This window comes from Eupeodes corollae, chromosome 3 (assembly GCF_945859685.1).
Source record: "Eupeodes corollae chromosome 3, idEupCoro1.1, whole genome shotgun sequence".
NCBI classification, from domain to species: domain Eukaryota; kingdom Metazoa; phylum Arthropoda; class Insecta; order Diptera; family Syrphidae; genus Eupeodes; species Eupeodes corollae.
This window is the reverse complement of record NC_079149.1, coordinates 49,233,444-49,261,008: the sequence shown is the minus strand read 5'-3', so window position 1 is coordinate 49,261,008 and position 27,565 is coordinate 49,233,444. Positions and strand designations below refer to the sequence as shown.

Genomic DNA, 27,565 nt, shown 5'->3' with positions numbered 1-27,565 from the left:
AACGACGTCTTTGACAAAACGTCACAATGGACAGCTACAACTTTGAGGTAGTTAAGGACTTTGTCTACCTAGGCACCGCTATTAATACAGACAACGACACCAGCGCTGAAATCAAACGAAGAATAACTCTTGCAAATCGTTGCTTCTTTGGACTTAGAAGGCATTTGAGAAGTAAAGTCCTCTCTCGAGCATCTAAAATCACCATCTATAAGACACTCATCATCCCGGTTCTCATTTATGGCGCTGAGGCCTGGACCCTGTCAAAGATGACAGCGTCTTAGGATGCTTGGAGATAAAAATTCTTTGGGTGATTTTTGGTCCCGTACGCATAGATGGAGAATAGAGGAGAAGATATAACGACGAACTTTACAGCGACACTGACCTAGTTAGCAGAATTAAAGTCCAACGGCTTAGATGGCTGGATCATGTAGAGCGAATGGACATCAACGCTCCAGCCCGGAAGGTCTTCTAGTCCAATCCCGAGGGACGGGTCGCAGTAGAGGAAGACCGCGACTAAGGTGGCGCACGCAGGTATGTGAAGACCTCAACCAACTTGGAGTGCGAAGCTATCGACCGAGCTGGCTGGAGACGCATGTTCGTTGAGGCCTAGGACCGCCCTGGACTGTAGCGCCACCTTAAGTAAGTAAGTAAGTAAGTAACGGTTTTATTTCGAGTTGGTGCCGATTCTGGTATTGGTTATTGTTGTATTCACGAAACAAAGGAATGTAGTGCACGTGGAATTTTAGTGCACGAGTTAAATTTATTAATTTTATTTGTTTAGAAGTGGTAATCAAAATAAAATAAAATAAAATAAAATAAAATATACATATATAACAGTGTAAGTGCCATTATCTAACACTGGTGGGTACGTTTTTCATAGTTAGGTTTTAATGTTATTCGTCATTTATGTGGTCGGGACGTATTTGTCCCGTCAGTACTTTTGTAGGGGGCTATAAGTGTCCCAGTTAGATTTTTGCATACAAAATTAAAACACTTTACAGAACCTTCAATATGCCAAGACCACGAAATCAACCCACCACATCCAATTTTATTGAGGCTTCCGATTAGGATGATGTCTTCTCAAGTGGCAGTGGGGGTGATATTGAGCCTACGGATTAGAAATCGAATTTAACGAAAGCTGTGCAGATGAAAAGGATTCTGGTGTTGTCAAGACGAAGAAACAGACGACAAAGAGGATGAATAACGGAACGGTTAAGTGACAGTAAGTTGTTGGTTCTCAGTCGCGTCACGAAGTTGAGTGTTTTTCGCAGTTTAGAAAAAAGTCAAATCTGAAAAAACGACTTCGCATAGATCAATTTTTGTAGATTGCTTAAAGTTCATTTTGGAAAAAAGGTGATTTGAATATTAAAGCAATATATCATGACGGTATTTAAATAGTTTTCTAAATATTTTTTTCTTTTTTTTAACATTCATTATTGCATGATTTGTGTTTTTCTTATTTTTCGTGTATTTCTGAAAAAAAAACCATCACATGCAGCTAAATGCCTGTTATAACTTATACAACAAAATTTAGAGCTATTTTTCTTCTTTCAGAAGAGCGCAGATTGGCGCAAATCTTAAAATGTTGACCCGCAATAAAACACTGATTTCCAAAGCGAATGAATGTTTTTAATATTTGGCATTCAGTTAAAAAAGTCGGGAGTGCTTCAAGGGCCAACTAAACAATTTTTAAACAAATTTATAAAATTGATGATTTGGAAGCAAAAAAGAAGATAATTAATCTATGTAAATGCTTTCAAAGAAGGTGAGATGCCTGTTCAAAGAAGAAAAACGTACTTTTGTCTAAAAACAGTGCTTGGCTTGATTTCGAAGAAGATTTTAGTTCTGTACAAGACCAATCAGATGAGAATATCCCACAAAAACCTAAAAAAAAGTGCTCAAGTTAAACAACTTGATATGAATGATGCTTTGAAGGTTTTGGTTGAGGCAAAATTGTCAAAACATCAGTACCAAATGCTCAGGAACTTGGTAAACCAAAAAACTGAAGTCGATGTTCTTACAAGCTATGTAACAGTTCTAAAAGCTAAACAAGATTGTTACCTAGCACAGCAAACAACAATACAAATATCGGATTCATTAGCCGAAGTTTCGCTTTAAGGGCTTCTTAATCATACAGCTGAACGGATCGTAGAAGCCTAATGAGATAGAAAATGAGAATGATTTCGGTAATAAACAAAGTTTTGTGATATGCTGTCCCTTCATTTTTAAGCTACGTTAATACACAAGTGTATGAAACCACATAAGATAGAATAATTTTGTGTTTGCCTTTTTAAAAATATAATTTCATTGTGGCTAAATGAATTCTTGATTTCGGTCATTTTACTCTAATCGGCAAATGGGGCTTTGATGGAAGCAGTGGACAGTCTAAATAAAAGGAAAATATATCCGGCGAATTCAGCGATTCGGACATGTTTATAACTTCATATATAGGCATTTCCACAGAATCTTTCATTTTCAACAATTAATTTTTTTTTTTTATTTTGAGGCACATCTATAAACAAACATTTTCCTGATTGTTAATCACCTAAATAACAAGAAAATACTTGCGTGATTCACTTTGAAACATCGTTAATAAGGGTAAGTGTTAAAAGAATATCTGTCACGTAATATCCGGTACGTTAGATCAAAGGGTGAATTATAAAAAAACGGTAAAACTTACAATTGAAGCGTTCAGATGAAGAAGGGGTTAAGTGACATTAGTGAAGTTTTGAGATATAAGATTTCAAAGTTTCTTGTTTAGAACTTTTTTTGGGCTTACAACTGAAACTTTCTAATAAGGAAGAAAAATAAAACACATAACAATCTTTTAAAATATAAGGACTTCATTCAATAAAAATAGCTTTAAGATACATTTTTTTGATAACATTGCTCAAAAAGTGCAGTTAACTCCTTCTTCCACACATTTTTTTTTTAAATTTATTTCAAAGGAATAACAAAGGGGTTAAGTGACATTTTTAGTTCTTTTTGTTTGTTTTTTTTTTTTTTTTTGTTTTCTGCTAAGGCTGAAGATTCTGATAGTGCTTTTTCATAGAACCATTGATGCTCAAGTGGAATAAACTGCATTTGTTCTTTTAAATTTTTAATTTTTTCAACTGAGAGTGTTTTGGTTTTTTTTTCTCTAGGAAAAAAGTCTTGGGTTCTGTCTGGAATTTGTTTTGATTTTGCTATCAAAACTTCTGTGAATGATGCATCTTCATCATAACATTCTTTGTAGGAATATGAGCCGTATTTAGTAACACGTATCCATTTGACACTGTCCCTAAAGTTGATTTTTTCGTTCAAAATGTTTTTTGTTACGTTGCGGACATTAAGCTTATCCTGCAAAGCAGCTAGCGAACGGAAATGGTTTTCCATATTAACAACAATAGTATTTTTCTTACCAGCGCTTCTAATGATTTCCCTGTATTGTTCGGCGGTATATATGGTTTCGTTTTTCCTCAACTCCTTCTCAATTCTTCCAAAATCTCGATCACTATCCAAGTAAGTGTGACCAACTTCCGGAAACTTATGGTCGATGACATCGAAAAAGTCAAGTAAAATGAGAACTTGATATAGACAGATTAAAAAAAAGTTTTTGTTTTGTCCAGGGCAAGAATCAGTCCACGCTATTAAAGCTCTTCTATTCTTCGCAAATTCACATTGCTGAAAAAATGTAAAGAGTGCACTCATTACTTCTGTGCTTCCTCGGTCTGCTATATCTTCTGTCCAGGTTAACATGTAAGACATTTCTGCATCAGAAGTAATTACATGTATTCCTAAATTATAAAACCACATTTGTCTCATATAAAAAGCTTTTGAAGTTGTGAGTTTAGGCAACGGCATGGTTTGTTGTAGGTCGAAAGTAATATGAAGAACATTTGCATCGGATCGAGCTTTTTCGCGATCAATTTTCTGATTTTCGAATGCTGACTTATAGCTTATTCGATGTTTTGTCGAGCTTTTACCAGAATCGCATGTGCTGCAAGTATCACTTCTAGGGAGGCGGAAAGACAGATTGAATTGCGTATTAAAAATGGTCCTGTAATAAGACTCGTTTACCAAAAATTCCGCAGTTTTGTCTTCTTGAGTGCATTTTTCAAGGTAGAGGTTATACATTTTGGAAATATTCAGCAATGGCGAAAGATATAGTTTATGCGGGTTTTTATTTCGAGAGTAATGGGATTCTTCAGCTTTCGCTTTCAACTTTAAAATCAGAGCAGGAGAAGAATAGACAAAAAAGGAATGTAAGAACTGTTATTTCTAGTAGATACACATTTAACTCCGTCACTTTCAAACACATTTTTTTTTATCATAAATTATTTGCATTAAGGTGGTAAATGTGAATTTAACTCCTTCATGCTAAAAATCATTGTCTCTTTTTTATTTCTCTCAGTAGCATGAAGGGGGTATTTAGGTATTTAACTCCTTCATGCGAACAAAAATGTTTTCAATTTGGATTTTTCAGTGCGTAAAGGGGTTAAGTGATTTTAACTCCTTCTTCTACTAATATCTTGCACTTTTGTGATGCATTTACCTCCTTTACACCATTTTTTGTAAGGCTATATTGGAAACTAGAGATCGTAGAAAGACGCAAATGACACAGAAATTTAAGTTTTCATTTACCTTCTTCGTTGGTGAAAAAAACCAGAAAAATTCAAAAATGTCACTTACCCCCTTCTTCATTTGAACGCTTCAATTAAGTATTTTACATTTGTTTGAATATTTTTTGGAGTTATTTAACTCAACGAAGCTTGGCCTTAATTTTGATTTTATTATTAAGTAGAAAATCTGAATAAGAATAACTTCCGTTCTGGGCAGTACAGTGTAAATGTGTGCATTCAATGAAAAACCTCATTTCATAATAAATTTTGGTTTTGTACTGTCGTACAAACTTTGGAATTTAGGTCAACAGCTTTTTTTTACTATTTATTATATAGTAATATTATCATTCACAATCATTTATTTAGCTGTAAGATCTTATCGATAGGTGTGCCGCTAAAAAAATCACATATTCTATATACCATTCACGTTTTCAATTTTAAACTTTAAAATTTGCATCTGGTACGCTTGAAATTTGCAACATATAAGCCTATTTTTTATTAATTTTGATTACAAATTTTAATCCAATCAAGTCAAAAGTAGGTTATATAATTGAAATAAGTCATGATACGAAAATCTATCCACTTAGAAAGTGCCAATTTCATTTCAAAGGCTTAATATACTGTGGTAACATGAAAGTTAAAAATACTGTGGAAATGCCCATATTTCAATACAATTTTTTCGCAAACGGGTTCTGAGTCTGAAAAGAAAATTGTATGGCAAAATTCTCGGCCAGGATCAACTCGATACTGCCAACCCATCCGTTTTCAATTGAAAAAAAACGGCAGACTTGAGCAGAGCTAAGCAAGAGTATATACAGAGCCAAATAAATGAACTGAAAGAAACAATTACAAAAACATCGGATCGTTTTATCAGCGCGATGGGTCAAGACTAAATTTCGATTTCACTCCAAAAAACCGTAAGTAATTCTCTAGATAAGCACGAGCTTCGAAAGGTCTAGTGATCCTCTATGTATATTTAGTAAAATTTTCCCTAAAAGTTTGTTTTTGTATATAATGCACCAACGAACGAATTGAAATTCTATGCAAATCGAAACAAGGAAATTAAAATATAAAGCTCACTCATTTTGGAGAAATGAATATTGTCATTAGGTGTTTTATAATTATGTCGTACAACCATTTTCCAGCTTTTAGGAGCTATTGGTCTACACACTCTTCTAAGGGTAATGATGCATGAAATTTCGATTTTTGCATGCCAGAGAAGACAGCAGCTTCCAAAGCATCAACGAATTCATGACAAAGTGCAAAGGGCGTTCATCCATTAGACCTTATGGCCTTAAAGCCAATAAAACGGGGTATAAAAATGTTGCTTAGATTTGATGCTCTTACGGGTTACAATATGTTTTCAACATTTATTGCGGTAAAGAAAAAGAATAAGTAAGCGAAGGTACTCTTGGTGAACGGGTTGTTAATTAACATTATTTAAGTGATTTAAATTGCGTTGAAATCTTATTCGATCTAAATTTGACTAAACAAAAGTTTGGTATTCCATTTGCTTATTTATCAATTATGCATTTTGAATATTTTTTTTAAATGATTATATGATAATAAAAATACAGTTGAGTCGTTTTTTTTACGTATTAAATGTTTCCGCTATAAAAAAAACAACAATATTAAAACCAGTTATTCAAAATTTGTTTTGACGGACAGATATAAATAAACAGTCTGAATTATGAAGTGCAATACGAGTTTATACTTTCAAGCTCAACGAACTTTTTTTTTCAAGCCGACCAAATAAAGCTCAAGATTGCATTGCATGTAGTCCCATATCTATAACTCAATGGATTGAATGAAAATAAAAACAATAAATTGATAAAGCTGGTAAAGTCTGATTACTTATTAGGGTGTCCGTTATCTTCCCATTACTTCACAGTTCTAAAATCATACAATATTGTGCAGGTAGTTCGATCATCATATACAGATTGTGATCATTCTTTAATTAGAAGAAATTTTATCCTATTTAAACTGTAGGCCTCTTTTGTTTTTTTTTTGAACGATTATGTTAAGCCAACAGATAATTTATCAAGTCTCTTTAAATCCTAAAATCTCACTATAAATTTTAAACTGCTGCTGGGACCTGATTGTGAGGTTTGCGGCGGATCGTTTTCAATTCGACCTTTTAAATTCGACTCGCGTTTTATTTCCTTATTAACGAATTCGCCGGGCAAACGAAAAGAATTCTTTCTATATTCCAGTGATTTGACACTTTTGGTTTGACAGCTTTCCACAAATTTTGTTTTGTTTCGATTGAATTTGTGAAATTTGCGTTAATTTATTCAATAAAAAATATTAAATTTCAAAAATGGATTTTTTTACTGTGGATAAATTATAAGAAAATTAAAATAAAGCTCACTCATATTTTTATATAATTGCAATCAAGACAGAATCCACGAAATCGAACAGTGAAAAATAGTAATCATTTTCGCCTGTGAATCCGCTGTCGGATTTCAACTCGCCAACAAACATTATGAAATTTCAAATTCGCCTTCGAATTCGTGAATTGGTCAAATTCAAAACGAAGAACGCGAAAGCGAATGCAATAATTGAAAAATGGCAAACTCGCTTGTAAAACAATTCGACGAATCCTTAATCGGTATTAAACTATGGTCCAATACACTCACTTATGGATCCAAAAGTTGGATGCTCAGTCAAATACACATTAATCTCTTACCAGTGTTCGAAAAAAAGGTCTTACGAATAATGGTTGGTCCCATTTATGTGGAAGGACAATCCCAGAGGAGGTATAACAATGGGTTATACAATATATCACGAAACTTATCTAGCCAAAAAGATAAAGCTTGGAGCCTCTGATGTACTGGACACTCCTAGAAAGTCCTTTGTGCTACAATTCATTGTAAAAGGCATGGTCACCTTCGCTGTAAAGATGACGTTGACCAGGACGCCCCAAGAACTGGATGTCGTCAACCAACAACCAGAAAAGGTGGAGAAGCATGTTGAACGAAGATCGATCCCGGTTGTGGGATTGATGACAGAATCATTGACCAGTCCGGCAAAGTAAGTAAGTAAGTAATTTCGAAAATAATTTTAATTATAAAGGTTATCGTCCTTAATTTAAATGTGCAATTAAAATGCAATTTATCGGGGTTCTTTTACGTGAGATTTTTTACTGAAAAACATGAATAACACATCTAAGGTTTGTGTTTTATTTAATTTTGGTCCTTTTTTATATCCCGGTTAATGTTATTTCAAAATTAAAGATTTTTATTTTTCGTCTTTAAACAAACAAGAAAAATGTAAATTATTATATTTCTGACCACGCAATGTAAAAAATAAGATTTGTGAATTCACACTACACCCTACTGAGTTCAGTGTGTGTGATATAAAATATAGAACCTCTTAAGATTCGCTTTTAACGAATATATTAATAGTAATTTACTGTATTTTATTGTTATTAGAAATTTAATTATAAAAGTATTTATATACAAAAAATACTTTTAATGGGTGGGTAGATTTGATTAAAAAAAAAAAGAACAACAATTGTAAAAGTTGTTCTGAATTTCATAAGAATTTTAGGAAATTCCCCTTAATTAATTAAAAGTGAATATATATAATAACTAAACAGCTTTCAAGTAAAGGTTATATATGCATTATAAGCAAGAAACTGCGTTTTATTATTCTTATAGGTTGATTTTAATCAAGTCTTAAAATCTTAGTGCAAGAACTACAATTCATCTTTCTATAATTATTTGTATTAACGATTTAATTTAATTTCTGTTATGAATGAGTATTGGTCAATTTATTTGGTGCCTTAGTGTCCCATTTTGAATAAGGGCATTATACAAATAACTTCAATAGAGAGTTATATAATTTGGGAAATTTAAATATCTAAAAATACAATAAATCACAACGTTTATGAATCGTTAAAATTTATTTCCAGAATTCGCAATTTGTTGCCAAAATGATAAGAGATTTTTTATTTTACAATCGACTTTCCCTTTCGTAATTCCTTTAAATTTGTTGTGTTTTTTTTTTTGAAAAAAGTTCTACTCGTCAAAAAAACCATTCGATATTTGTATGGACTTTAAAGAGGAAGACTCTTACCAAACAAATTCGAAAGGTAAGGTTGGGAGTTAAAAAAGTTCTGAACCTTCAATATTTGCCAGCTTTAATTTGTATAAAACAAATGTATCTTAAACTAAAAAAAAAACTTCGATCAATTTTTCGTATCATTGTATTATTTATTTTGTTTCAACGCTTGAACAAATAGAGCGGCATGAACAAAGTCAAATAGAAAAAAAAGTCAAGTCGATCTTATTTGTTATCTTAATATTTCGTTTAAGAAAAAAATAATAATAAAATCATCAAAACAAAAGTACGCGAAAAAATTATTTTAAATACAAGAGGCAAGTAATTCAATATTATTCATTGATCGAAAGATAATTAAGAGCAATTTTTTTTGTCAATAGATCAATAATGATTTAATAACACCTGTTAAAACTATGGGAAAATACCATATAATAAGGTGGCAAAATATCACTAAACTCCAAAAAATTACGTTTCTTTTGGTATATATATAAGTACATACAGTGTTGGCCAAGACATTAGCAACTAAAAATACCTCCATCTTTATGTCATTTAAAAAATAACTTAAACAAATCAAGTTAATTTTTTTTAATACATTATGTATTTCCATACTTCTGAATAGACCACAAGAGAAAATGGGTTTCCTTACGGTTCATTACATAAGACATAAGAAGGAAAGTTAACCCAATTATGAGTTGGGTTAAAATATATAAGCAACTTTTTATTACTATTCAAAAATTCATTCCAAACGGCGGTTTATCGAAGTGGCCGACTAAGAAAAAAACAAAACGAGAAGATTCTGCAATAATAAAATCAATTAAAAAAGATCCTTTATATCATTGAGAGAAATACGAACCCATCTCGACCGGCACGTAAGCGCGAGAACAATTCGGAGACGAGCTGTCGATGGTGGACTTACATAAATCCTTCAAACCTGTAAAAAAGCCTTTTATTTCCACCAAATACAAGTTGGCGAGAAAAAATTTGTTCATGGCCACATCAACTGGACGATTAGAAAATTGAGGAACGTATTATTTTAAGACGAGTGTAAATTTAATTTCAAGAAGGGGTTGTATGCTTTCCGTCGTGTTCGCAGACTAGCCACGTTACTGTAAAACATGGAAGAGCTAACGTAATGGTGTGGGTATGTTTTTCAGGGTATGGATTCACCAAAAAGATGCCACAAGGATCGTTTAATACAACTACATTTTGCAAAATGCAATGCTTAAAAATGAAAATATACAATAATTGAATTCCAAATTTGTTTTTTAATTATTTAATAATCGAGGCAATTGATGTTGCTTTTGTTTTAGCCAACACTGTATAGTGTATATGTCTCCTTAAAGAGCCTTCTGTTATAATATTGTTTTTTTTTTTTAGACGCCATAAAACAACGGGTTAGGTTTGCGTGGTAGGCGTCTTGGGTGGCGTGAGTGTCAACATCTGGCCATGTTTATTTATCTACCAATATAAAAAAGTATGCCATTAATCGAGAACTTCAATTCAAGGGTAATAATACTTTATAAGCAAGGTCATACAATAAATTCTGGAAAAATTTAAAAAAACAAAATCCTAACTATAAAATAAGGTGCACATTTAATGTATACATTATGATGTTTTTACAATTTCCCTGCATGCAGACTTATGTCAATAAACAAAAAAGATGCAGACTAGTTCTCGACTCTTTTTAAGTTTAAATATCGAATTGCCTAAAAAACATTTTCTTAGTAAGTCTCACCTTTTAACCAAAAATATTGTATTTGCCTTAAGAGATCCAATTTTGCATGTATATTCAATACACATTGTTGGTCACCATGGCGTATGAGTCTTTTTTATATTATTAAATTTGTTGCTGTTTAAAATAATTTTACAGTCGACTCTTCAACATTTGGTGGCTAAATTTTAGACGACCGGTTCAGTAAACAATCAGCCCATACGTTCAAAAAACGCAAGATCGGCCGAGAACAACGTGGCAGTCCGTGAAAGTGTACAGCAGATCCCGAGGCAGTCTATTCCTCGAAGTGCACAAGAACTCTACATTTCGTAGACTTCAACTTGGCGAATTTTAAGTCGGGACTTGAGCCTACACCCGTACAAGATCCAATAAACCCCAGAAGCTCAAACTTCATGACCATAGACAACGTCATTTGTTCGCTGACTGGGCTTCGAATCGTGTGGACCCCAATTTCGACCGAAATATCATCTTTGGTGACGAGGCGCATTTTTGGATGAATGGTGATAATGCATTCTCAAAAAGTAACCGTTTGGTGTGGATTTTGGCCGGCGGCGTAATTGGTCCGTACTTTTTTTGAAAAGGACCGTTAGCATCGAGCGCTACATAACGATGATAACTAATTTCCTATGGCCCAAAATGAATCATATGAAACTAAACGCAGGACGGCCGGCGTTCGTGCTACACAATATAAATGTTACGATTGATATTTTGCATGAACGATTTGAGGGTAAGGCTATCTCTCTCAGGGGTGATATGAATTGGACACCAAGCTCTTGCTATTTGACCCCGCTAGACTTTTCTTGTGGGGTTTCTTGAAGTCAAAGGTCTGTGCAAATAAACCACATTTCGCATCTATGCGAAAGAGTCATTGTAAATTAGACCACTCGGATCCGTGCCACCGTAAAAATCCGAGGCGGGCATTTGAATTATGTCATACTCCACACTTATTGGCATACATGCGCCTTTCAAATAAAAAAATATAATTTTCTTTATACCTCACGCACAGCTTGTTTTATTCCATTTCAACATCTACCCACCATTATTGAAAAATCCTTTATTTATTTTCAATGTTTGCTCGAATACGAAGTCCAATTTTGAGAAGAAAAATAATTATTATTTCGCAATTTAAAAAAAAAAGTTGAAAATGTGAGTAAAAGTTGAATTCAATTTTTAAAATGTTAAGTAGTGAAATATTCATATTTTCTATAGGTCTTTAGCCAACAAATCACATAAAGATTTGCTGACAAATTACATAAAAACTCGTCCAGACTTGGCCAAGTCATTTTCCGTCAAAGGATTCAACTCCAGGAACGCCCAAAGAGTTCTATCGGAAAACTAACAGCAAATTAAACAAAACATTTTCTTATTTCAAAACTTACTTACTGATACTTTTCCGAAAGGAAAATAAATCAAATTCATCAACATAAATTAATTTGGCGAAATATAGAAAATTGAAAATACAAATCGAAAATTGAACGGTTTATTTATTTATTATTTTGAACAGCAGTATGTATGTATATTCGTAAACGTTCCTTACACTACAGGTTATTAATTAACAAATTAACAACAAACAAAAAAATATACAAATATATAATTAGATCTAATTACATTGATTTATAAATATGTGTCGAAGTAAAGTATTTAATTTTAAATTTTAATTAAACTTAATTTGTTATCGCAACACCCGGACATAACATTATTGTAACGTGATAACTTATAATTATAAGAAACAAATAAATGTCATTTGAAGAATCACATATTTAATAAAAGGCCTTTCCATGGAAGAATTAATTTCTAATCTAGTTCACGTGTTTTAAATCTCAACCGAGTAAATAAATTACAACACCTTCTTCTAGGTCAGATTTCATTAATAAATCCATAAATTGTAAAAAATTATTGATAATGTATTTTTCAAAGTCATTCTTTCCAAATGTGAAAACAATTCAGTTAAAAACTGCACTAAACCACTTTTCAATACCAAATTTCCAAGTGTAATTTTATATGGATTGTAATTGAAAAATACCATAAATCTTAATCGATATTTTATTATATCTATAAACCTGTTGAAAACTTTCTTAGAATTGAAACTTTTACAAGGTTCACACACAAACATATATGTATTTATTAGTAAATGTATTATTAAATAATTAGTTCTTGACTGTACTCATTAAATTAAAACATTACATTTAAAAACAAACTATAAATGGAACAGATAAGCCAACAAATTATAATTATTTGAAATATCAATCATTTCACTTTCGACAGATTTAAATATGTAAGTTTGTTGAAATTAACAGCATATTGATTGACATTGATAAATTACTCACTTTTTCGATCTGTGATTCACTTTTTTCCATCTTTTTTTTCAAAAAAATTAAAGGACTAATCCTTTAGCACAGCACTTTTAAAATTTAAATTATTTCTTTGAAATACAATTTAAATAAACTTAGGTATCTTTATTTCTTTAAAACCTGCTTTATCCTTTGAACCTTGTAAAATGTTGTTTGCGACCGTCACGATTCGTTAAATGCACTAAACTGGATCAGGAATTTGAATCGCGTATACCTTTATTAACCGTTGATATAAACATACAAAATAAAAATGAAGATGATGCTCATCCAAAAGCAATGAAAAATTGTAATTCTTATTATCAAATTCGTTTAAGTTAACGAGATTTTAAATTATAGCTCTGGTGAAGCAGAGTGTCGTTAGGGTAGTGTGGATTATGATTTGTAATTGTCTTGCTAAAGCCGATATAACCGCTGCATCGAGACTGACCGACTTGACTTGATATGAGACGGTGGTTTTTTCTCTGATTTTCCAGTATTCTATTCTGCTCTCAATTGAAGTACTCGAATACAACAATATGCTACTCGGAAGTAACTAACGAATAATTAAAGTTAGTAGCAGTAAGCACTACTATTATGTTGGGTTTCGCACATCACGTAGTCGCAGTCGTCACCCCTACTCAAGCCACCAAGTTTATTTTTGAATACAGCAAACAGAACATAGAAATTAAAAATAACTAAGGCGCAAGGTCGCGAACGACCGTCAACTTTAAGTTTAAGCGTAATAAAGACGCCGCTTCCCACTGCCAATTGTGGTGCAGTATGAACGTATTGTATCAATTCTTATTGACTCTTTACATAATTGAAATAGAAAAAGTACTTGACTGATATCCCAATTATTTATAAAGTGATTAAGTTTTGATTGAACATTATACGTATATAACTTATGGTCACATCTAACGATGTAGCTAGACGAAATTTAATCGATCATCGCTATAAGTTGGCAGTGATTTTGTTGATTATTTTTTTTATTATTATTGGATTTTATTTCAGGTAGCTTGAGTGTCTTTTTATCAACTATAAACTTTCGTTATAATATTTTTATCTGACAGTATTGTAAGTGACACTTGATATTAGAAAATATGGTCGACATAATCTGATACCACTTTGTCAATGACTGTACCTTTTTTTCATTATCATTAGCACGAAATAGTGTTGAAAAATATGAATGAACATAAAGTTAAACATAATGCTATTACGTGTTGAGTTTAATCAAATCCGTGTATACCTACTTATTTTGTAACACATCAAATAGTTTGTGACACGATAATATTAGAACTTAAACTTAAACTTAAACTTAAACTTAAACTTAAACTTAAACTTAAACTTAAACTTAAACTTAAACTTAAACTTAAACTTAAACTTAAACTTAAACTTAAACTTAAACTTAAACTTAAACTTAAACTTAAACTTAAACTTAAACTTAAACTTAAACTTAAACTTAAACTTAAACTTAAACTTAAACTTAAACTTAAACTTAAACTTAAACTTAAACTTAAACTTAAACTTAAACTTAAACTTAAACTTAAACTTAAACTTAAACTTAAACTTAAACTTAAACTTAAACTTAAACTTAAACTTAAACTTAAACTTAAACTTAAACTTAAACTTAAACTTAAACTTAAACTTAAACTTAAACTTAAACTTAAACTTAAACTTAAACTTAAACTTAAACTTAAACTTAAACTTAAACTTAAACTTAAACTTAAACTTAAACTTAAACTTAAACTTAAACTTAAACTTAAACTTAAACTTAAACTTAAACTTAAACTTAAACTTAAACTTAAACTTAAACTTAAACTTAAACTTAAACTTAAACTTAAACTTAAACTTAAACTTAAACTTAAACTTAAACTTAAACTTAAACTTAAACTTAAACTTAAACTTAAACTTAAACTTAAACTTAAACTTAAACTTAAACTTAAACTTAAACTTAAACTTAAACTTAAACTTAAACTTAAACTTAAACTTAAACTTAAACTTAAACTTAAACTTAAACTTAAACTTAAACTTAAACTTAAACTTAAACTTAAACTTAAACTTAAACTTAAACTTAAACTTAAACTTAAACTTAAACTTAATGTTTACCTTTTGATGCAAACAATAATACTGCTGCAAAAAAAGTTTATAACAAAGTTTGGAAAACATGGTTACAAGAAAATGAAATATGAATTACTTGAAATTGGATGTAATTGAAAAGCCTGAATTAAATGAAAATAATTATAAAAAAAGCTAAAATGATTGATGTAATCACTACACCAAAATGTTAGTTGAATATTAATGTCGTCAATAACATACATATTTCACACGATAATACAAAATAATTTTTTTTAAGAGCTAAGTTCTTTGGAATTGGTAATTATATAATTTATTTGATATCAGTTATAAGTGTTTTTCAATTTGAATTTATCTCTTAAATAGCCGAACTATTTTGCAAATATTTACATTCTATTTTTATAAAATAAATATCGATAGAAATATTAATAAAATAACATCTATTTAGTTCGAACACATAATGAATTCCAATCTAGATATCATTTATTTGAATATTAATTTAAAAGTGCACTTGAACAATCACTTGAGAAAATCCATTTTAAATTACCTGTTGCTATAAGTGAATTTCGTAAATACAATTACAAGTCATTGAATTGTCATTCAATTACAATTATAAGTAATTAATTGTAATGAAAAAAAATCAATTACTAATTACTTGTATGTAATTGATATTGAAGTTGAAATTAACTACGCGAAGTAATAACTATTTTCCAAATCTGCTTATTTTGCCTTTTAGTTATTTTTAAAAAATAATTCCAAGTTTTTGATTTACAAATGTGCATCACTTAAACCTTTGCGACTTTTTATTTAAATTGAAATGAAATCAATGTTTTTAACTACAAACAACATTGAAATCAAATCATGAATTCTGTAGGCCAGCAACTTTCACTGAATGAAAGAATAAAATGTATAATTAGAAGAATGTTGTAAGAACCTTATGAAAAACGTGGACTATTCATGCATATCGAGCAAATTAAAATACAATACAAGAGAATGCGGAAATAAGTTGGTGACTTGCAAATTTTTTTTCACCAATGCATTTTTATTTGTCTCATAATTCATGAGATTTGCTTTTTAGCTAGTATTAGAATAAAAGTATTTTTTGGAAGAAAATAAAACCACGCATATTTGAATATTTTAACCCAATGCAAAACTTATTTAAATAATTCTAAAGGTCTAGACATATTATGACGAACATATCAGCTTCATTCCATAGTTCTAAAAATTCCAATAGGTATATTTGTTTCAATTATACAGAAAATAGGATCATGCAGATGCTGAATTTTTCAAAATAAACACATTGCTGTTTAAATAAATAATATCCACATGATTATTTTTGACAGAATACAACTTATTTGCACTTCCTGTATTTGACAACGAATTTACGTTTGACAAAATTGTAAAGATATATTATACCAAGCCTGCATTTCATTAAGTTAATATTTTTTTCATTTGGAATCTTAATTTATTGAATCGTGAACTTATTGTAATCTATTAACTACGTACGAACTATATTTAAATAACATGTTTTTATAAAATTCTTAACCTACGTTTCTATAGTTGTAATGTTTGTTTTACAAAAGATTAAAATTTAATTTATTTCTTGTACGGAGGTTCTATGTAGGTGTCTCTAATATTAGATTTTATCTTTTTAAATGCATTTAGGTAGGTACCTATAACTACTTATATCTAATATGAGGAAATCAAGACCTAATGATAGATTATAGTTGCTTACTTTGCAGAAAATGATATACTATGATTACACCCTCTGAAAGATCTAATTTACAGTCAGTCATGACATTAAACTTGAACAAGGTCGACAGAATGGACAGCATGCAAATATTTGTAACTTTGTTAGACCTGTTTTGTTATTTCTACAGCTTTTAGGCTTTACATTGAATGTTAACAAAACACAAAATGATACATTTATTGAAACTTGAACGCGTAATTTAAATTAAATAATAATTCAAATCACGAACTTTTATGGTTGGAATTATTTTAAGGAAAATATTCATTACAAAAAGTATGCAAAATGTTTAAATTTGTTGAAGAATAATTCAAGGTTTAGTAATATATATTATCATGGCAGATAGAAACAAAAGTTAAAAAAAAGAGTAATATGTTAAAATTTAGTAATTCTAATTATGTTTTTATTGACATCTTTTGGACCTTATCAAGTACAAAATGCACTATCATGAAAATGGAACAACGTTATTGAGTTAAGTTAATGACTTTAAGAATAGAAAAAGTTTTCCTTAATCAAGAAAAACTGAGAACATTGTTGCTGTATGATATAGTGTTGACGAAAGAAGAGGTTTGCTGATTTTTCACCAATCTTTGGAATGAGGTATTCCATAAATAGTATTTTATCGTATTTTGACTAAGTACTCAGATTTTGAGGATTTCAAAGATTAGTTTCCACAAGAGCTCGCAACATCATATTCAAATGAAATGGGTCTAATCTACGGGTAACAGAAGTATCGAAACAATGGTAATTTTACAAAACAATAACCTGTCTGGGTTATTTATGGCGTTAGATCTTTTCACCAAAATTAAAAATGTCATAGCGCAAAACGTGAAAAAAACGGTATTAATATGTTCGATATAATTTCACTTTCAGAAAGCGAAATAAGTCCATTTTTCAAAATACAATAAAATGAAATGGTCTTCTTGCTCACAATAAGTAGGTATTGGGGCTCATGCTGCCCCTCTGCAGCCCCCCTGCTTAAAATCACGACAGGTTTTGGGGTACATGTGAGGTTGTGTGTATGCAAACTTTCTCTAAATGCAAAGTTTGCATTCACTCAACTTCACACCTATACCCTAAATTCCATAGTGAACCCAAGAAGAGGAGTTGCAGGGGGAACCATGTCCCCTCTCACACTTTTTATTTGTTAAATAACAAATTTTGCGAGTTATGACATAACGAAATTTGGGCGTTACGACATTGAAAGTTGCTTTGGGTTATGTGACATTTTATTTGGGCCTTTTAACGTTTTCTTAGTGATATTTTTTTACAAAGTTTCTCTTTTTGGGTCTAATGTCATTTTATGAATTGGGTTATATTAACTTCCCATAGGAAGTTATTGTAATGGGTCCGATTTGTCAAATTGAAAATTTTGACATTTCTCGACGTTTCAAGGTCCCTAGAGTCGAAATAAAAGATTTTTAGAAAGATGTCTGTGCGTGCGTGTGTACGTACGTTCGTACGTCCGTACGTCTGTACGTCCGTACGTCCGTACGTCCGTACGGACGTACGTTCGCGACGTTTTTTTCGTCGTCCATAGCTCAAAAACCAGAAGAGATATCGACTTCAAATAAATTTTGTTATACAGATAATAAAGCAAAAAGATGCAGAAAGGGCTCTCAAGAAAATTGCGTGGGTGGTTTTTTTACCATAGCAGTTTAAAAAAAGATGAAAATTTTGGTTAACCCTAAATATCTTACGAACCAAAAACGCTAGAGACTTGAATTAAATTTTATGTAATAAACTGTAACGTGATCTCAAAGAAGTATATTTTTTGAAAAAAATCTATCTAACGATTTTTTTTCTAAATCAAAAAAAACTGACAAAAAAAATTTGTCACCTCCTAAATTTAACGACTGAAATACGATTTCATCTCCAAAACAATTTTGAACAATGGAAAATAATGTTTTTGAAATCTGATAAAATTTTGAGAAAAATCGAATTGACAGTTTTTTTTATAAAAAATAAAAATCTAAAAAAAACATTACTCAAAGTTCGTAAAAATTAAATATCGAATCAAATATCTTCTCAAAAATTTGAAATTTAGGCTTCAAGCTTATTTTATCTTATAAAAAATATTGTTTTTAATATTCAATAAAATTTTGAGAAAAATCGAATTGACAGTTTTTTACAAAAAATAAAAACCTTAAAAAAAATTTATAAAAGTTGGTAAAAGTTGATTTTCGACTCAAATATCTTTTCAAAACTTTGAGATATTGGCTTTAATTTACTTTTATCTTTCAAAAAATATTGTTGTCAACATTTAGTAAAATTTTGAAAAAATCGAATTGACAGTTTTTTTTATAAAAAATTAAAAACCGAACAAAAATTAACAAAAGTTGGTAAAAATTGAATATGGATTCAAATATCTTTTCAAAAACTTGAAAGTTAGACTTCAAACTTATTCTATAAGAAATATTGTTTTAAGCATTCTGAAAGATGTTGAGAACAACCGAATTGACTGTTTTTTTACAAAAAATAAAAACCTTAAAAAAAAATTTATAAAAGTTGGTAAAAGTTGATTTTCGACTCAAATATCTTTTCAAAAATTGTAGATATTGGCTTTTAACTACTTTTATCTTTCAAAAAATATTGTTGTTAACATTTAGTAAAATTTTGAAAAAAACCGAATTGATAGTTTTTGTACAAAAAATTAAATACCTAAAAAAAAAATTAACAAAAGTTGGTAAAAATTGATTTTCGACTCAAATATCTTTTCAAAACTATAAAATATTTTCTTTAAACTAATTTTATCTTATAGAAAATATTGTTTTCAACATTCGATAGAATTTTGAAGAAAATCAAATTGACGGTTTTTTACAAAAAAATAAAACTAAAAAAAAACAATACTAAAACTTGGTAAAAATTTACTTTCGACTGAAATAGCTTTTCAAAAATTTAAAATATTGGCTTCAAACTTATTTTATTTTACAGAAAACATTGTTTTCGATATTCAGTGATTTTTATATAAAAATCCAACAGTCCGTTTTTTCATAAAAAATAAAATCTATAAAAAATAGTACGCATATTTGGTAAAATTGATACTAGTACATATAGGCAAACTTTTAAGCAAGACAAATCGACAGACGGGATGGGAAGTTAGCAGTGTGGGTCGCATCCCAGCCTCTTTTTTCGTTAGGTGATTAGACATAAGAAACGATACAAATCATAATCTTCGTAATGCCCAAAATAAATTTGTCATGAAACCCAAATTCAAAATTCAAAATTCTTTTGGACAAATGACAACTAACAATTTAGGTGCTCTTTTACAGTGTCATTCGAAAAATGTTGGTCAAACTCCTTTTTTTGTTTTTTTTTTCGAATTTCGTCAAATGTGTTAAAATGACAACATATTTTTTTAATGATATTTTGTTTTATTATGTATTTCAAAACGTTTTATGTCTCGATAAGAATTTTGAGATTTTTCTAAAATGGTCACGGAGCAAAATGTGATTATACCGAAAAATGAGCTTTTTATATACACCTGCCTCGTTTTTAAAGATTAAAGTAAAATACTTAATTGGTGCAGTTGGATCTCTTCATGCTTTTGTTATGACTGCACATCGGATATACATTGAATGGGATAGGTTTTTCAATCTGGATTAAGGTATCGTGTTTCAGATCCGTCCAAATATTCTCAATCGGATTGGAATCTGGACTGAAGGGAGGCCAGCTTAGTACAACTATATTCTTTTCTTCGAAGTACTTTTTAACTTTGTAAATAAAAAAGATCCAAATATTATTTCTAGTCATTAAAGTTTTAGCTTTTTTTAAAGCTTAATATAAGTCATTCAAGGTAAATATAAAAACAAGTTCATACTAACAGTTTTGACTGTATGAGCATTGCCCTGTTGAAAAATAAAATTGTCCCCAAAAATCTCTACCACCGTGGGCTCTAATACGTTTTCCAGGACTTAAAGGCAAACCTTTACATTGACTTTGGATTCTATAAAGCTCATTCTAACTTTTTCATCTTCAGAGAAGTATCCCCACACCATCACACCATGAGTTTTGGGGGGCATCCTATAAATGCAATCATGGCTGTCTTTTTTTCGGTTCTCTTCGCACAAGGATCCTCCCATCTCCAACATGGAGCTTGAATTTTGATGATATTGTTCCATATGTCTTGAGTCCAATTTAGGTGCTCCTGAGCCCAGAGCAATGGTTTTTCTTCGACTCTTTTCGGAAAAACCTTCAGTACCGGCTTAAATGCTTTAAGTCCAGCTTTTACGCGCCGTTTTCTCATTGAGCTTGACGAAATTGCTTTGCCTGTAGCTCGACACAGATGGTTTTAAAGGTCCACCGAAGTCCCAAACCGATGGCGACGACTGTACAGCACCAAAAACGATCTTCCACTGGGGACATCTTTTTTGGCCTCCCTTACCCTTTTTTCCTAGTAGCCCCGGTCTTACTATATTTTTTCAAATTCGACGCCACAGTTTGTTGAACAATATTCAGTCTCTAAGAAATTTCAAATTGATATTAGAATCAACTTATTGAATGACATGTTGCTACCGAGTGCAAAAAAAACCGTATCGTTCTTAAATTCCAAGAACTAATCTCGAAAACTAATTTTTAGGGCCTTGTGACTATAGTTTTAGGCTTTGTGACATTTTAGGATTTGAGTGTTATAGTTTTGGGCGAAAAGACTTAAGGAAATGATCAACATTGATCTTGTGATTTAACACCTTAAGGAACCAGTTATAGCTATCATTGGTTTTCATCATTAAAAATGTTGTTTCAAGATTTTCCCTGTTAAATCTTGAAACAACAAATTGGTCAAATTTATAATTTTTGGTGTCAAAATGAAGCTGATTAGTTACAAATTTTCTTCTCCTATTTTATACCTTAATTATCTTTTGTTGACAAAATAAATATTAACCTAAATTATTTTGTTATTAATATTGGGACCATTAATACTTTTATTTCCAAAACACGATTAAAAGCATCACAAGCATAATTGTTATTACTTCCGATACATTATATTAAATTAATTTAATTAAAAATGTTTAATTTAGCTTGAAAAGTTTTATATAAAATCGATGCAAAGAACTGAACTTAGTTCACTCCGGATAGTTATTATTTCTAATGTTATTGTTGCTACATCATGTCCAAATTTTCTTTGGTTTTTGTTTTGCTTATTTTATTTAATGTAAGATTTTAATGAAACAAAATTTCTTTAAAAAAAAAGAACCTAATTCAAGTTTTCTCACACAGGTATCTGGCCAACAATCGCAATTCAATTGCAGTCAAAAACTTTTATTTACGCCATTAGTAAGAATTAATCAATAAAATATTTGTAATTTATTTAACAACAATTTCAAATTAACTTAATTTTAGGATGTAAAATTGTGTTGTAAGATGCCTTCACTTCGTTTAAACAAATACAGAGACCAGTGTTATAGTAAAACTTTCATTGGTGGAATTGGTAGACAAATCGATGAAAGTAATTATTTCATTAATCCTGTAAGAATTTTATTACACATATAAAAGAATTGTTTAAAAAATAATGTCCTTATAGTGTGCTGTTGAATGTGTTTTCCAACAAGCAGGAGCTCTCAAAAACAATCACCTTAACATGACGAATATGGATGCACTCATAAGAAATAATATTCCAAATAATCCCGAACTACTTCAAGTTCTTCATGTGGGTTTTGAGAAATGTGGCGTAGAAATTCTTGATAAATTACAAGAAATCGAAGTAAATCGACAAACTATAAGTAGAAGTAAAAATAAAGGATATCAAGGACTTAAAATACCATGTTCTCCATTTGCTGTACTTTTGTCGTATTGTGCTTTGAGACATGCATTTATTAATTGCCCAGAAAATTCTTGGGTAAATTCGGAAGTGTGTAATAATGCTCGAAATTATGTGAAAAATTGTGAACCAGCTAAGTTTGGTGGACCAAGACAGCGTAAAAGGCAGCATGGGAAAATGGAAAGCACTACCGCAAAATTGAAAAACACAAAGTCGTAATGGTCATATGGTCATAACTTATGATCATAGCTTATTTAAAAATAAAAATTGAAAATAATTATTGGTATACGGTATAGTTACATTAAAAAACACAATCTTAATTATTTTCAACTAATATCTTAAAGGTTCAATAACATAATAATGTAAATAACTTAATCTAAAGCTTTACTGAACATATCTTAATTGCATAAATGGTGTGGACAATGACAATTAACATTATTTCCAATTTTCTTTAACATCCGCTGTCCATATATTAAAATTCGTCTTAAGTATATACAAAATAAAAATACCAAAACGTGATTGCAATTTAAAATAATATTCCCTTAAATGAAACGAATAATATCAAGACCCTGGCAGTGAAACAACTAATTTGAAGACCAATTATTTTTTGTTCAATTGTATTTTAATAATATTCATGCAATGTGTGGAGAAATAATCTCAGAAAGTATTTAATTGTTATGTAAGTTTAAAATTTGCATTTAATGAGTTTTATTTTTATTAACATGAACAAAACAACAGAGCAATTAAAGTTAGAGATTTATTAAAGGTATGATAAGCATAGACTCTCATAACGTTTTTAGAAATAAAATATATTGGAGCTAAGTTTTTTAAAAGAAACTCTTTTTCGTGAACCAATACTGATCCTATGTTTTTAAGATACGAAGTTTGAAAGTATAGGGTAGTACATTTTAAGAACATTTAAATTTTATTAAAAACTTTGGACTTTGCCAGTACGTGTGTCAAAAACAATATCTTTAAAATATCTGACTTGGGAAGAAATGCCTCATTTAATTAAGCCATATAATTGGTTGTGTTATGTGGCTATTGCCCTGTCTTGTTGAAACTAAAATGTCCTCAAGGTTTGACATAGCTGAATAAAATGTTGTTTAACACCCAAAAAGTTGTAAATGGTCAACAGGTCTTAATTGTTGTGTAATTTAAATGTGAGATGCAGATCGAATTGCAAAATACGCCACATGCCCAGTAACTCTGCCCTCTTTTCAACTTCAGAATCCAAAAATTGCTAACCGATCCAATATTAATAAACGGAAAACATTCATTTATTATGACACTTTAAGTGATAGCTGAGTTTAATTTGTATTTATTATTATTTATTTAACTCATGCTGAGATACAATATGTTTTTTATGTCAAGCTTTTTTATTGATTCCAGGGCGTGAGGAGTTTCCAAAAAACTACCCTTATGACAATTAACTATTAAAGCGAGGGATAACTAAGAGACACGATCGATTCCAATTTTAATATTGTATGTCTTTGGCTCGATGTTTTGAAAAGACTTTCAATCGACATCTCCAAAAATTACTAAGTGTGCTGTGGAACCTGGTCAGTTCCTTTCAGACCAAAAACATTACGTACGAGGCTGTTGAAAGTTTTGCTTCCGTAATCAAGATTACAGAAGATTTCACAACCGTAAGTTACTTTTGGTATTACGAGTGTTTTGCAAATAATGTTCGTAATATTATTTCAAAAGGTGTGAAGTACTGAGTTGCCATCAAAATCTGGAGAATTTCATATGTCTTGTCGATTTTTCTAAGTCAAATTTCGGTCAAAAATCAAACCGTTTCTACGAACTAGATTTGGAAAATTAGCAAAGAAAATTAATGAAAAGTAAAACGGTTCTAACTTACTTTTTGGGATTGTTAGACATTTTGATTTAAGTAGGTTTATCAATTAATATTATTGTTGGACAAACGCTTAAGTTCTTCGAGGTCTTCTTTACAATACAAGCCACTGTTTATTCAATTATACTTACATATATACTATTTATTGCCATCAGCGTATAACCAAGTTAAACAAGGTCTTACTATAGAAGGGAGTTTATTGACGTAAATTGAAAACAGCAGTGGATCATCAAGAATGGATTCTTGGGGAATTCCACTGGTATTTAACAACAAAAAAAGTGAAAGTTAAATATTTAATTTAACAGCTTGCAATCCTTCAGTCAGATCAGACGAATTGCATTTCGATAGAACCTATACAGCGTCCGGCAGAAAGATCTCCCACATTTTAAAAGGCAATGACAAATAAATAAACAATTTAACGGAAAAATTGTATTGATTTTTTAAATTAATTACTATGTCATTTTACATTAAATAAAATAACTATTTTTTAAACATAACCATTTTATCTATAAATAGCTTTAAATATAAACGTCTAAAAATACGGAAGGTTTTTTTCCGCACCCTTATAAGTTTTTCGCTCATTATGCTTGACTCTAACAAAAGGAAACCCTCTAAACTGCACCAACTATATAGGCATCAGTCTATTTAACATCGCTTACAAAATCTTCTCTGCTGTAATATGTGAACATCTAAAGCCCATCGTCAACCCTGATAGGTCCTTATCAGTGTGGTTTTATCCCTGCCAAACTCGTCCGTTTGTGCAGGATGGCCATGAAAAATTCACGCTGCTCCATAAACGTTGGAAACAACTAAACTGAACCTTTGGATGCCAAAAAAAGCTTTAGTCAAGGTGATGCGTTGTAATGCAATTTTTTTAACATCGTACATAAGATGCACTATCTTACTATAATGGAAAGAACTTAGCGTGATGACACAGAGACTTTTGTGCGTAATGAGTCAGAGGTGACAAAAACGGGTTTAGCGGTTAATGAGGGAAAAACAAAGTACATGTTGTCATAAAGAAAGGACTTACAAAACCGAAGTCTTGGTTTCACGGGTAAACCACGGTTTCCTGCTCGGAATGAAGAAATTAGATTTGAGTCTAAGCATGTTTAAAACACTCTCAAACTCATACATACGAGCCATAGGTTACGTTAGGTTAGGTTGGAGTGGCTGTCCAGATGTCATTGACGCACGTAGACCTCAAGGGTCCATTGTGATACCACTAATGAGGTTACTCATGGGAGAGTAATGAATTTAAACAAACTATTTTGTACTTTTAATAAAGCTAGAAAGATGTTTTGTGTCAATCGTTGCCAGTTCACTGGTGTTATCGAAGAAGGGATTACCGAGAAAGTAATTCCTTCTAATGGAGAGTGCTGGACATGTACACAGAAGGTGTTGGACTGTTTCCTCTTCCTCCTCGTCTATGCAGCTTCTACAGAAGTCATTTGTGTAGACCCCTAGCCTCAGAGCATGTCTTTCTATGAGGCAGTGTCCCGTTATTACTGCAATTGTAGAGCTTATACTTTGTCTGCTCAGTGATATCAAGCCTTTTGACCGTTTTAAGTCAATACTTGGCCATAATTGCTTGGTTTCTAGGCAGGTGGTACTTTGTGACCATCTAGCATTTGTTGTTTTTAGAGCATATTGCTTGAGAAGATATTTGCATGTAGCAATTGGTGTTCCTATGTTATGTTTTTGTCTAACATGAGGCAGAAGTGTTCCGTTTTTGGCGAGCTCATCGGCTTTGTAATTTCCCGGAATGTCTCTGTGGCCCGGCACCCAAATGAGGTGAATGTTAAACTGTTCCGTCATCTCATTCAGAGATAATCGACAATCGTGGACTGTTTGAGAGTTTGTGGATTTAAGAGCGACTTGGCTGTCTGAGAAGATTCGTATATCCTTACAAGATATAACGTTTTCTTTGAGCCAGGATACGACAGCTCCATAAATGAGTATCGGCCTGATTACCGAAGTGTATAGCCAGTGGGTTATTTTTGGGGAGAAGCCCCATTTTGATCCTATGGCCTTTTTACAAGTAAAAACTTTTTACAAGTAAAAAGCGCTACAGTAGCCTTTTTGACTCTTTCATCAATATTTGCCTTACAATTTAGTTTTTTTGTCTAAAATGAGGCCCAAATATTTAGCTTGATCGAAAAAGCTCAATGGTATTCCTCTAATCTTGGGTGGGCTAATCTGAGGGATTTTATATCTTCTCGAAAAGAGTATTAATTCTGTTTTGTGTGGGTTGACGTCCAATCCACATTGCTTAGCCCATTTAGTTAGCCTGTTTAGGGCATTTTGTAGGAGTTCCGAGAAAACTTGGGGGTGCTTCCCAGATACGGATATCGCAACGTCGTCAGTATAGGCAATCACCTTGAAATCCTCTGCTTCCAATGCTGTAAGTAGGAACATACAAGCCATGAGTTGTAGTAAAAAAATAGAGCAATGTTTAAACCTAAAATGTTAGTTAGTTGGTTTCTAATTGAAAATATAATGATTTTACTAATTTTGAATGATTTTAGCATCTTAACATTTTACAAATTTAAATTAAATTTTGTTTTCCTTTGTTTTTAGTAATTTGCTTAATCCCCCCAAGATCTGTTCTTTTGTTTCTTCTATTGTTAACAATCGTTAAATTTTGTCGTTATTAAATATTAATATCAGTAAGATTTCTAAAAATATGATATTACCACATCGGTCTCGTTCCTAAACATGTCGGTGAAGATTTGTAACAATCTGTGCAGTTCAGCTCGGAAGCTACGTTGAAAGTATTGAACTGTCAAAATGAATAATTTATTTGAAAAAAGGTAATTGAATTTAAAAGCCAATCTTCATCTTAATCGAACCAACGAATTTTTTATACAATAAGCTGAGTCCTCTCTTAATCCTTTTGTAATGAAAAACTTAACTTTTGATTCAGGAAAGTTTAATTAATTGTATTTACAATTTGTATGAACATTTTTAAGAAAATTAAGAGCAGCTTAAACAAAAATGATGTTGTTTATATTGTGATTGGTAGATTTACAGGCCAACAATTTTTAACAATTGAGGTTCCTAAATGATTTTAACAAATTTCATACAATTCGTTGCAGTGACATTTGAAATTTTGTTTGACAAAACAACATTAGTTGAACAGACCTGAGTTCCTGATATTTTTGTATATACATATTTGTGTGCTATGTTTTTCTTTCCCGAAGTTTCGTGGCACCGTCCTGTTATGACGTCTTTAGAACCACATTTTTTAATAAAAGGGATTTGGTTTTTTTAAACTTTCCAATTTTTGAATAGCTTATATTTACCAAACATTAACCAAAGTTCTAGTTCTAGAATAGTGTATGGATAGAATTCTCTTAGATTCGAAATTTGCCAACCAACTACTGGCCCAAATGTAC

General features: G+C 30.9%; 2 protein-coding genes across 2 annotated transcripts in view; one reads left to right on the top strand and one right to left on the bottom strand.

Annotated features, from left to right (window-relative positions):
• LOC129952669 (solute carrier family 2, facilitated glucose transporter member 1-like) overlaps positions 1-13,278 on the bottom strand; it is a 39,008-nt gene extending 25,730 nt beyond the window's left edge. Inside the window, exon 1 of the mRNA XM_056065424.1 lies at positions 12,726-13,278. Coding sequence (XP_055921399.1) covers positions 12,726-12,755 — 30 coding nt within the window. The 5' untranslated portion in view covers positions 12,756-13,278. The remainder of the gene's footprint in view (positions 1-12,725) is intronic.
• An 8,294-nt stretch (positions 13,279-21,572) lies between these two features.
• LOC129952676 (uncharacterized) lies at positions 21,573-23,281 on the top strand. Its single transcript, XM_056065431.1, has 4 exons — positions 21,573-21,700; positions 21,766-21,822; positions 21,889-22,014; positions 22,070-23,281. The coding sequence occupies exons 1-4, from the start codon at positions 21,656-21,658 to the stop codon at positions 22,523-22,525; spliced, it is 684 nt and encodes a 227-aa protein (XP_055921406.1). The 5' UTR covers positions 21,573-21,655; the 3' UTR covers positions 22,526-23,281.
• The last annotated feature ends 4,284 nt before the right edge of the window (positions 23,282-27,565 follow it).

What these genes read in the sequence shown, in the direction of transcription:
- LOC129952676 (XM_056065431.1), top strand. Translation starts at nt 21,656, where the DNA reads ATGTCCAAATTTTCTTTGGTTTTTGTTTTGCTTATTTTATTTAAT. An exon ending in TTTTGCTTATTTTATTTAAT is followed by an intron (nt 21,701 to 21,765) that starts GTAAGATTTTAA and finishes TTTCTCACACAG; the next exon opens with GTATCTGGCCAACAATCGCA. An exon ending in GTAATTATTTCATTAATCCT is followed by an intron (nt 22,015 to 22,069) that starts GTAAGAATTTTA and finishes ATGTCCTTATAG; the next exon opens with TGTGCTGTTGAATGTGTTTT.